We start from the raw sequence: 12,470 nt of genomic DNA on the forward strand, positions 1-12,470 counted from the left end.
TCTCACAGGATTTACAATAGGATGCTATGTGCTGGTCTGTAATATTAATGTATGTGCTGGAACTTTTTTAAATCTGAATTTTGTATGTCTTTGTCACATCTTGTTACACTGGACTATGATACTTGTCTCAAGAGATAAAGTAGAGGTGGATGATGTCCATGATAAGGTAAAATAGCAGACATGATTACTCAAATGGCCTTTTCTTGCTCTGTGCATAGACGACAATCTCAATCAACAGGACATAGCAACACCGAAATCATTGTGCTTTAGGAACTTAATAATCCCTATAAATAATGTTCTCCTTCTGTGCAATCTATGTTAGTAGAGGGCATTGGACAGTGACTAGATTATGAGTTTATGGATAGAGAAGCGGTGTCTGTGTGTGATGGGGGGTGGGGTAGAAGTCTGTGTGTGTGTGTGTGTCTGTGTGTGATGTGTGTGAGGAGGAGGTGGGGTGGCGGGGGGGTGGGGGGTAGAGAAGTCTAGCACTGTGGGGGAGAGAGAGAGAAAGAAAGGCTGGCATTGTGTGATACTTTGATGACAATATGACTCCAAGTGGAAGATGTTTTGGATTAATATAGTCCACTGCATTCTGCACCGCAACAATATTGTAATTCATCATCAAATACATATCTCGGCGCGATCCTTCTGGGGATACAAATAAGCAACAAAGTGCTCGAGAATCCAAAATGTTTAACCTGAGTAACAGCAGAAATGCAACACTTTCATTCCAGACATTATTATTATTATCAAGCTACGTAAAGTGGTAGATTTCACCCGTGTCCAGCGGGCAAAACAAGCTAGAAAAAAACAATTATTTTCAAACTCAGTTGGGTTATATTTAAGCCTTAACATTACCTCACAATGCAGGAGAACAGACGTACCTTAATATTCGTGCTATTTTGGAGTCTGTGGAGAGAGTGATACTGAAGATTTACAATCAAAAATCTTTCAGGAGCTGGTATTCCAACTGCTTCCTGCAGTCTCTCGGCTGTTAACTTTGTTATGTCATTTTGTCCGCTACTGAAATCAAATTGTGTCCACCGTGGATTGGCTCGACGATAACCACAGTGAACACTTCTAACAGGCTGAAATCAGGGTCCAGTCTCTCAAGCTTCATAATGTGAATTTGAACGTGTATTTTCAAGTGCCAAAGGTTTGCATCAAAAACTATCCAGACACTGTAACAGGAACTCCTTTCAAACAACACAAATTGCATTTAAATAGCCTTCCACGCCTTTCCAGCACTTATGTGAAAACAAGACCTGAGCACATTTTGCAGTGAATACAATGTTTTACAGTGAGCACAATGTTTTGCACTGAGCTGTGTGCACGCACGTCCTCACTCAAACACACACTATGAATGGATTCTTCTGCTATGTCGTATTTCAGTTTCCATTGATGCCATTGTCAAGGTCATGCATAACTTTCTTTAGTTTCTAAGGCAACAAAGCCAAGAGAATTTTAATTTGAGTGATCATTAGCATTTCGGAGGTCTGGAAATTCAACTGAAATTTGGGACCTGGACCAATCTCGACTCCACTAAATTGTTTGTTTCTGGCAGCAGCTTTGGTCTTTTGCCCACTGGACTGGGAAATGGGAAACTCACTGTTCTTGGCAATAGTTTCACAATATTTCATTGTACATGCACATACTTTAGAAATGGATTTTCCAGAGAGAATCTAATAAATAATGACAGGAGATGGGGGTGGAATTAAAGCCAAGAGCAAAATTGCATGATACGCGTCAAATCTCCCAGTCTCCGCTGCATTTTTTTTCATTTTTTCATTAGCAGTAATTATAAAAATATATTTCTGAAGTATGTGTAATGCATCTGATATCAGTGGGTCACATACAAAAGGTTACGTAAATTGGCATATGTACAGAACGGCCCGCATGCATTTGCTGTGGAGGCATCATAGTCCAAACGACTATACCCTAGTGGGTAGCATGTCCTCCTGGACAAGGAATGGGAAGCTTGCCAGACAGTTCTCTGAATGAGTTTTGCCAACAAAATACACAGCCAATTCACTTAACGATATATCCTGTAAAGCGCTTTGAGACGACTCCACGACGTGATAAGGCGCTATGTCAAATGCAAGGATTATTATTAATGTAAGCTATGTAGATTTAGCTGGCAGTAAACTTTTAAACATTATTAAATATGCAAGTAAAATTTTACATTTCAAAATGTTATACTCCAGCATGACCCCCAACTCACACTCTGGGGTCTCCACTGAGATAGTTTGCATTCCATTCCAGACACAGAGAATATTTTAGACCCATGTACATGTTTGGATTGGTTTCTGTATGTGTCAGACACCAAACTTACAAAAAAGTAATACTGATTCAACTTGCAGTGACCTACACATTTGAGCCTCTCCTTCTTCACTATGTTACTCTTTACTAGTGTAAAACCTGATCAGTTCTAACCAGAGAGAAATCATCTATGAGAAAGTGGAAGACAATACAATTCCAGCTGCAAGGGCTCAGTTACATATATTTTTTTGGAAACTTCATTAATTCACCATATCCAGAGGTTTAGCAGTAATTGCATGTCGGTTCCAACCAGGTCTTTCACTGGTACTTTTAATCTTTGTTCACTCAGCTCTGTGCACTGCCCAATAATTCCTCTGAATGCAGTTGCTGGAAGCACCCAGTGAAAGATTCATTCATCAACTGGCACATAAATTAGTTGCAGCGACAATGGTATTGTTTGCTGGTGTCGCATCACAGTAAAAGAGTGTTAATAGCGGGCCTGGAGCCCAAACCTTTTGAAACCCATAAACTGTTCTGCTGGACTCATTTTGTAAGTTTTTTAAAAAAAATAATAGGTCAAGAAAATTATTGATTTACTGACCGAAAACAAATACAAATATATTTTGTTTCAAGCGTTCCTGTAAAACTGTTCCAACCACAGAATTTTTTTGTGTGGCCAGCATCTTAGTAAAAGGGATTTTGGTTCCAATCATTGAAAAGTACTCATTGTGTATCCTGTACATCAAGCACCAATCAATGAATAACAGCTGCATAATCTATGTGCAGTATGATCAGACTTATCACTCTATTACAATGTCAGGAACATGAGTGGTAAAGAAGGTAGTATCTGTACTGATACTGGAGAAAACCCATCGTAAACTGGGAACGCCCCAGTGGGAAGAACACCTGAGCTTCTCAGCATCGTAGATTACTGCTTCCTGACTCAGTGTAGCAGGGAGTCCACAAGGTGCAGTTTTCCCCTCGACTCTGTTCTTGCTAGTGATTCAGACACTATTCAGGAAGCGCAAGTCGTTGAACCACTATGCAATAAGAGATAACAACCAACAACCTTTGACTTGGGAACACGGCAAGCACACAACCAAACTCCACTATACAACTTTAGACAAACAAACTGCAGGGTATGTCCACTGGTGCTAATTATCTCACACACATACATCTATCTGTCTCTTGCCCAAAAGTCCACTATTTGGCAAGTAATCTTTTTCATACACAAAATACTTGTTTTTTTTAATTCAACGATTAGCATCTTGCTTTTAACAAAAAATATCCATCCCTGAGAATGTATCAAACAGGTCGTTGAAAAGAGTGAAAGAAAAGCTGGGTGTAGTGCACACACACTAGAGCTGCAACAACTGTCTAGATGGCAATTGTTAACTCACCTTCTGCATGTTGGGTTTGATACAGCGGACAAAGAATGGATTTGATGAGCTTAACGTTGCCATGAGGGAATGGAGGGAGTTCTGAAAGTTGAGGAAAATAAATAAAACATAAATAAAACCTGGTTATGGCTTTCATAACTGATGAACCAGTGAATGTGTGCGGTGAAATAATGTCTGTGCTAAAACATAAATACTTGCTATATATTTCGTTAAAAAAAGCTTTCTGTGAACTTAAGTTGCATCACAAATCTGTGTCACCATCTCCCACCACAGGGTACTGAATTATTTTAAATACTCAACAGATAATAGCTTAAAGTTAAAGTGCAACAGATATGATACCCACATAGTAAAAATATAAACAGCTTGTGTGGTTAGAAACTGTATTAACTTCACATATCGTGGCTTATTTCATTCTGAGAGTAGAATAATTCAGAACCAGTTGAAGCTTACACCTGGATCTCTTGCGATTGAAAAAAACTATTTCCACCCATGCAGCAATTTCACATTTGCTGCAAAGTGACAGTAGAAATCGATGACTGGCCCAATAGGGAGTTATTTACTCAAAATGAGTTTCAGTGCTATCAACTTTTGCGACATTTTTGTTTGGAGCTGTGAAACAGGAAGGAATTGATTTTAGGCAACTATAATCTTCCCGATGTGAATGCTCTACAGGTTAAAACTCAAATTTTTAGAGTTCCATGTAAACCCTGAGGGATCGTATTTAGTTCAGACCGCTGTAATCCACAATGAATGTGATCTCACTGTGATGGAAAGTGCTGACACATGAGATATTTTTATTCAGTAGCTCACAACCCAAGGCTATTTTGGAGTGTCGGTGATAAAATAAGACTGACCTTTCCACAAAGTTTTTAACTTTGGAAAAGATGAGAGATCGGAAAGATTGATTTTTTAAAAAAAAATTCATATATTTTGCTATGAAATGAAATGCTGTGCCAAAGGGTCCAACCTTTGAAAGATGATATCCAGAACCTTTAAAATGTCTTAATACAACCTCATCTGTCATTTAAGTTATGAAAACAGGCAAAAAATGATTACATTTCTGGCAATTTTTAATAAATAAATAATCCTTGCATTTGGTATAGCGCTTTTCACATTTTCTAGACATCGTCACAGAATATACTGTAAAGTGATTTGACTGTGTATTTGTGTGTGAAACAACTAAATGTCTAAAAACTATTGAATTGGAAGAAACTTAGGCCTTTTATTTAATTTCCTCTCTGCCCTCCTCCTGATGGTGGTGACTCAAGCTGGTTTAATGCTCTACAGTTACTGTAAGCGGCTGGTACCAGAACAGCAACAAACCAACACTATATGTCCATTACATGGATGTCTGGCCACAAATACTAACACCAAGTGACTGTCTTGCAATCATTCACTGAACGTCCAGTGTTATGGGTCTCACGCTGTGCTCCTCAGACTGTTCAAGCTATGCCATTGTTATTGGCCAGATAAAGTTTACTTTGTTAGATTTCTGATGCACTGAAAGTTTCCATTGATTTGTTTTTAAAAAAGTGTCAAATGTTAAAATAATACAGTTGTAAAGAGGTTTGAGACTGCTCCAGCCTCGCCAAAAGTTGAATGTGGCCTGAAATGACAGTGCAGCCTCCAGTAAAAAAAGGCCTGACCTACGATTGGGCCTTTTAAGTTCATCTTATGATTTCCTTTATTTTCTCCTCTTCTCCTGAATGTACGTTTACCTGGCACAGTGGTAGCACTCTCGCCTCTGATTCACAAGGATGTGGGTTCAAGCCCCACGTCAACACTCAGAATTACATAGTCGAAGCTGACACTCTAATGCAGTGCTGGGGATGTATTGCACTGTTTGAGATGCCAGCCTTTGGATGAGCCGTTAAACCGAAATCCCTACTGCCTGTTCAGGTGTACGTTAAAGATCCCATGGCACTATTCTCGTTCCTGGCCAATGAATCCTCCAAATACATTTGGCCTCTCACTCCATGGCTGTTGGTAGGACATTACTGTGCACAAGCTGGCTGCTGAAATTTGATTACACATACAGTCAAGTCACTTTATACAACGTGATAAGGCGCTATGCTAAATGCTAGGATTTTTATTAATAAGACATGACATGAAAAATTATTGCTTCTGTTGCTTCCAAACAAACTCTCTTCCAGCTGTGAAATAAGTAGATTGGTGGGAAACCTTTCCACAGCTGGTCACCAGTTCATGCCCAGCTCCTCAATGGTATGACTAGCAGGTGGAGCACTTCCACAAAGTGAATGATAAATGAAGTGCTCTCGCTCCCTGCAGTGAGGAGCTCCACCAGATACCCTACAGGAACTATGGAGGAAAAACCTCCCACAGCAGATTCTGAAAAGAATTGGGAGTTTCTCTCAAAGTCCTGGCTAACCATCCTGAAGATTAATGGATCATTCATCACATGGAGGTTTATTGAACCTTGCCGTGTGCACAATGGCTGTGGTGTTTGCCAACAAAATCATAGTATGGATACTGATCAGGAAGGTCTTGGGTTTCATCCTTGGTCCAAGCTGGGCTTAATATAATAGTCCTCAATGCCCCTGGGTCATATGAAAAGAGTAATTTAAAAATAATCAGTCAGGGTTCCCACCCCTGATTGTGCTCGCCGACCCTTGCTGTCTGCAAAGGACTGGGTTGAACCGCGATGCCATCTCGTCTATAAAAGTAGCAAGACTGTGAGGTCCGCTAAAACTAGTGATCTGTTTGCTCATGCATGTTCTATAATGAAAACAATAATAGAACCCTTTGTGTCTAAGGCTCACAACTGAAGAATGGTCACTTGGGTGAAGTTTTAGGATGATGAACTTCTGTAAACTGGATACTAGGATAGTGGACAGAACTTCCAAGATCTAATATTAACATGGGCAACTAGAGTTATAAAATCTTCCAGGTATATATAAATCTTTTTATTTAAGAACAATTACATCTTTTGACAATGTGATAAGGTGCAATATCAAACACAAGTAGAACCGGTGTTTCAAGTGTACGATTTTACTCAGAAAGTCTTGGATCAGAATACCAGCATCACCACCTTGTTTACCTTGTGGCATCAATGTGTATAATGCAATCTGGTTGAAATCTCACTCCACCTGTGGAGTTTTCCCACCAGGCACAGTTTCTGTCTCAATGTCTTGTGCACAGAGAGAAACCACAGCCAGAAAAAAAATTATAGTTCTGCTATTTTAACAGAACCGTGCATGTGTTTGGCATGAGCACAAAAATAGTTTTTTTGATGGTAAGAGGTTTCTGACTCACTCAGCTGACACTTGTACACAACCCTTCTTAAGATATGGAATGTTTGTTTATATTTAATGTGCATGAACTAGTGAATATGAGAGCGTGGCAGGCACTATTATTGTACCGAGCTCTGACTGGTATCTAAAACAAGAAGTCAGGAATCAACCCTAGCTCAGCCCAATCAATAATAAAGAGACTGACCTTGAACTGAGAGCTCACAGTTGGCTTCCGACGCTTCGTTCCAGATTTTAGCGTGTCTTGGTTGTTCCTGCTCGATGTATACTCAAACAGGTCATAGATGAAATCAAGCCTGAAATCAGGGGAATACAATGAAATACCAATGACAGTAACAGTTTGCTTTAATCAGTGCACAGTGTTACAATGACCAATAACATTGTGCTTCAGTCAGTACACACAGACTCTGCTAATTTAACCCCTTGTTTGATCCTAATTTTACTTATATTTTATTGCTACCTCTTTTAAGTTTGCCTACACAGTGCATCATTTGTGACCAAGTGTAGTCTGTGATCTGCTCCTAGGTCTCTGCAAATACAGATCCTCAGCCAAGGTGGACTGTGGACATTCCATCCGACGCCTTTCCCTCTTTGCCACCTCCTCTGGGGAGGAGAGAAAGAAAGAGAAAGGGGAAGAGCACTACACTCCATTATGTACCTTGCCTAGATGACCTGAATGAGATCAGGGAATTGCTGTTTGTAATCAGTGCAGTCATGAATCAGTGTTTGTTATTTTTGCACCACGCATGTTAACTGTGCTAATGTGCTGTTATTCTTCAATTTGTAGTATTCAATTTGTGATACTCTATATTTGCAAATTAGATTTGTTGTGATAACCTTGACTTCCAACTAAGAAATCTTAAGATTGCCAATGGATCACAAATCCCAGAGTTAGTAAAACCTTAGAAAAGGACAGGGAGCAAAACATTAAGAAACAAGGTCAGCCTTAGTCTTGCTTTGTGGATGACTGAATAATGCTAACCGTATAAATCTGCTTAGAGTAATACAACATGGAAACAAACCATTTGGCCCAACTAGTCTGTGCTGGTGTTAATAATCCACACGAGCTCCGACCCTTCCTATTCCCCTCACCTGTACCCCTCTATTCCCTTCTCCCTCATGTATGTGTCAAGTTTTCGCTTAAATACATTGATGATTTTGCTTCAGGCAGTGAGTTGAAGATGGGGAAGGAGGGGGTGAGGCGAAGCGGTTGAGGGAGGGAGTTCTAAAGTTTTGGGGTGGAGTGGCTGAAGGCACGGCCGCCGATGGTGGAGCGGAGGATTCGGGGGACACGGAGGAGGTCGGACCCAGTAGAGCGGAGGCAGCGAGTACCGCTGTGGGGAGAGAGGAGGTTAGAGAGATAGGGGGGTGCCAAGGAATGGAGGGATTGAAACATTAGAGTGAGGATCTTGAAGTCGATCCGCTCTGTGACAGGGAGCCAGTGGAGTTTGGCAAGGACTGGGGTAATCGGAGTGCGGAGTTTGGTGCGGGTGAGAATGCAGGCGGCAAAGTTTTAAATCAGCTGAATTTTGTAAATAGGGGAGATCGACGAGGAGGGTGTTAGAGTAGTCCAGCTGAGAATTGACAAAGGGACCCACAAGCCATGAAATAAACATGGAGTTTATTAACGCAACAATCTATTCTTTAGAGAAGCATTTAAGTTCTTGATTAGTGTGAAATTCTCGGCACTCTTAACTGCTACATAAATAGAGTAAATCTAGACAGAGGAATTCCTCTTCACATATTCCTTCAGCTGTCACAAGCTCTGCTTTGCCTCACACTATCAGATCATTTTATGATCTGAATCTGAAACAGATTCACAGTTGGCAGAATTAAAAGTAAAATTGTCTTTAGGTTAAGGTGAAGTCGTAGCTGGGATTCAATAGGGAAGTATTGTGTGCAGCAATCTTTGAGAGGCAGATTTTTACAGCAACTGCAATGATTTTAAACTTTAATTTACTGGCGATGGATTGTTCAGAACCCCTCTCTGGCTTTGACATGATAGTTTGGGCCCGAAGAACTCCACATTCACAAATGCTTAAAACAGTACATTTAAGCTGTTAAATAGGAGACTGACTTAACTGTACTAGATTAGTATCTTGATTAGTAGCATTTAGTTGCTGCCTCTCGGCTCACAAGAAAGTATTTTTATCCTGCTACCGCTAGGTACAAATCCAAGTTGGCTAAAACTCTGAAAAGAAAATTTGGTGCAAAGCATTGTACTTAACAGTTCGGACCTGAAACCAGTCGCCAATTATTGACTGATTATCAGATCAGCTATCATGTGAAACTATAATTATCATATCGAATTTGTCGCATCATGTTGCATCTTCTTTCCTATATGTGCAGCATATTTTCACACGGATGTCTAAAAACTACACAGCTCCAAAGGTAAATGCTAAATCCCTTCCATACGAACGGCGTGCTTACCTGCTTTCACGTAACAAGTTCAGCACATCATCCCGGAATGTGTCCCTATTCTTCTCTAGAATCCCCTTCACATGATACAACACCTTAGAAATGGAAAAGCCAATTTGTTACTACTGTTTATAAGAGTTAGAAGAAGACTTTGGGCAAAACAAAGCGATCAAAAAGACCTGTAAAACCTCCAGCTCTTAGTTATTAGCAGTTACACTTAAGTTATAATTCACAAAGTCACACCACTTTACAGAATGTTCTGTGAAGCGCTTTCGAGATGTCTCAATGATGTGAGAAGGTGCTATGTCAAATGCAAGGTTTATTATTAGTAAAACACTGTTAAAAACAATCTGGATGGAAATCAAAATAGATACAGAACAAATACCTCTCCAGCGTAGTGTTTCACTCCAAAATAATGGTCAGTGACTCTTGGCTTCACATAAAAGGGATTGTTCTGGGAAGAAGTGAAGACAGATCAAATTACTGACAGCACACAAACAAATAAAAACAGTTTGGGTTGATAGGTATTACCCTGTCAAATGCTTGCTTTGGGTTTATAGCTACAGACCCAGGAGTCACAGCAGAGGTTGTTTTGACCAAATGAAGCTTAATTAAAACCAAACCGCTGAACGTTGACCAGAATGCAAGTAAGTTCTGTGACATGCCTGGATTCTACAAACCACACCTAAAAGAAGATGGAGTCAATCTCACCTTTTACAGAATGTGACATGTTTGTTATAAATTTAGTCCATTTGTTTTGGAAGTTTAAAGCTCTGAAAAAAAAGACCTGCTGTCTTGTGCCAAGTACATCCTGTCTTCGGTAGCAACGTTTCAACAAATCAAATGACTTTTCATAGAATAATGTCTCAACCCACTTTATAGCAATTGCATGGATTATTGAGCAAGGTGGAAGAAGGGAGAAAAGGAGATAATGAGGATATTGACCAAAAACGTGGGCAAAGATTTTTAGGAGGATTTTAAAGGCAGGGGAAGAGAGCACTTAACACAACATATTTTGGGGCAAAGGAAAGCATCAATTTAATCTCTCTAATGACAAGTCAATGCCAAGAAAGAAATATCTAACAATAAAAATAACTTGGGGCCTAATATAGAGTCTAACATTTTGTAAAGAAAAATCACATGTTGATCTTTTAAAAATGAATGGCGCTCTTGAGGACCTGGGAAAAGAAGCAGCCACGAGCTTGGGAGGGATATGCTGCCACCTAGTGCCAATAGTTTACACCAGCATTATCACAGAATTATACAGCACAGAAGGAGGCCATTCGGCCCATGGTGTCTGCGCCAGTTCTTTGAAAAGAGCTATTCAATTCAATCCCACTCCCCGCGCTCTCCCCATAGCAAACTTGTCCTCCCCAATAACTATGTATTGAATAAGCAAAACTACAAGTTTTCTAAAACACTGTCAAATACTGATTTAAAACAAGGTTTCTGCGGTTGAGGAGCTGTATCTAGTTAATCAGACTGTAAAAAAAAATACACTTGATAATTATTGGATATATTTGGTGGTCAGTCAAATAGACAACTTACATTTGTTGACAAATATATAACCTACCAAATGTTGACTGTGTAATTTTTCTAGCAGAGTGCTGTCATTGCCTTTTGGAAAATGGCTTTCTTCATTAATGAGAGCTAGAATGCCCATTTTCTAGAAATACAGGAGCAAATATTAGCACACATGAAAGCTACAGTATTCAGTTTTGAACATCAACATTTTTAGTTATAAACATTCAAAGTTGACTGGCTTACATAAAACACCACCTTTTGCCGAAGCAAAGCTAAAATTATCATTCTAAACAGACTATGCCTCAGGAAAGTGATTAAAAGCCCAACATTCCTCATTTCTGTAGTTTTAAAACCATTGTCTTAAAATTTGTGACTGTGCAGAAATTTGGAAAAGTCTTAAATTCCATCTTAATTTGGTAGATGTTTGTTTCCATAGTTTCTTTTTGCGTGTTGTGAAGGATAAGATTTGGGGCTTCAGATATTAATAAAATCCAAAACAGTTCAAAAGGCTTTTTAAATAAAAGTTCTGCTTTCAGGAGTTGGATTCTTATTCTGTAAATAGATCAAAGGCAGCAACTCACTCCTCATAAAAGTGTCCTGTAAAAGCTTTCCGAAAAATCTGTGCATTGCAGTTTATTGAAAGAAGCTAAACAACTTGCAGACTTAATTAAACAAAGAATTAACCATTCTCCACTCAGTGAATGAAGCTTGTGATGTTACCTTTGAATTTACCACAGCTTTTGAACCTACAAACAAAGAGTGATCACAGTGCTGTGAAACTTGAACTCATGTTTTTTTATTTATCATTAACCTGTTCCATTTGATCCTCCTACACAAAACGTGTAGGTTACCAGTGCATGTACATTCTGCTTGTGCAAATTACTGTCACATTGGGCTTCTGTCCAAAATATTATTATGTTTTAATTTAGTTAAATATTTATGTAGCTGTGAAACCTATGAAAACCTATGAAAAGTGTAAGTATCCCATGTAATAGGTTGGATGCAAAATAAAACTTAATGTCACAAAGGCTCCAGTCATTGAATCTGCTGAAGAACAACTGTGTTTCTGCACAATTAAATATAACCCTTTGAATCTCCACCTGAGCTCTGCACAAAGCACATCTGGATGATCTACCCGAGGAATGTAAACAATAAAACTACAGGAGAGCAACATTACCTTTTCAACAAGGTCCAAGCACTCTCCGTTGTCCATCCATTCAATGTCCTCCCACAGCAATCCCTCTCTGAATCAATAGAAGATACATTTTGATCAATTAGTTAAAACTGTACACATCTGCTCAACGTACTCAGGTTTGACAAGGGAAAACAAGGTAAACCAATTGTCAATACTTCAACTGTGGAGAATTCAGGTACAGGGAAGCTGGCTATAAGGTGGTTGATACAGTAGGTTCCCCTCTCCCAGCTCAGCTGCTAGACAGTTCTGTAAAGTGTTTTGAGGCGGCCTTGCAAGGAACTATATAAATGTCAAGAGTACTGTATTGTTGGAATCCAGAAAATTTTAATTCATGTTAGAAGTGAGGATGCTGTACAGTTGCAGTCAGCATTTTCAGGTTTGTGATGTTGCCAGTGATGACACTGA

The 12,470-nt window shown here is 39.4% G+C and overlaps 1 protein-coding gene across 1 annotated transcript in view; it reads right to left on the reverse strand.

Moving 5' to 3' along the window:
* The window catches only part of myo10 (myosin X), a 156,917-nt gene that overhangs the window by 37,792 nt on the left and 106,655 nt on the right, over positions 1-12,470 (reverse strand). The window contains exons 15-20 of the mRNA XM_007901716.2: positions 12,048-12,114; positions 10,920-11,012; positions 9,732-9,800; positions 9,359-9,441; positions 7,116-7,224; positions 3,660-3,740 (exon numbers count right to left, since the gene is read on the reverse strand). Of these exons, the coding sequence (XP_007899907.1) occupies positions 3,660-3,740; positions 7,116-7,224; positions 9,359-9,441; positions 9,732-9,800; positions 10,920-11,012; positions 12,048-12,114 (502 nt within the window). The remainder of the gene's footprint in view (positions 1-3,659; positions 3,741-7,115; positions 7,225-9,358; positions 9,442-9,731; positions 9,801-10,919; positions 11,013-12,047; positions 12,115-12,470) is intronic.

The sequence above is a fragment of the Callorhinchus milii genome, unplaced genomic scaffold, assembly GCF_018977255.1.
Source record: "Callorhinchus milii isolate IMCB2004 unplaced genomic scaffold, IMCB_Cmil_1.0 Scaffold2, whole genome shotgun sequence".
NCBI classification, from domain to species: Eukaryota; Metazoa; Chordata; class Chondrichthyes; order Chimaeriformes; family Callorhinchidae; genus Callorhinchus; species Callorhinchus milii.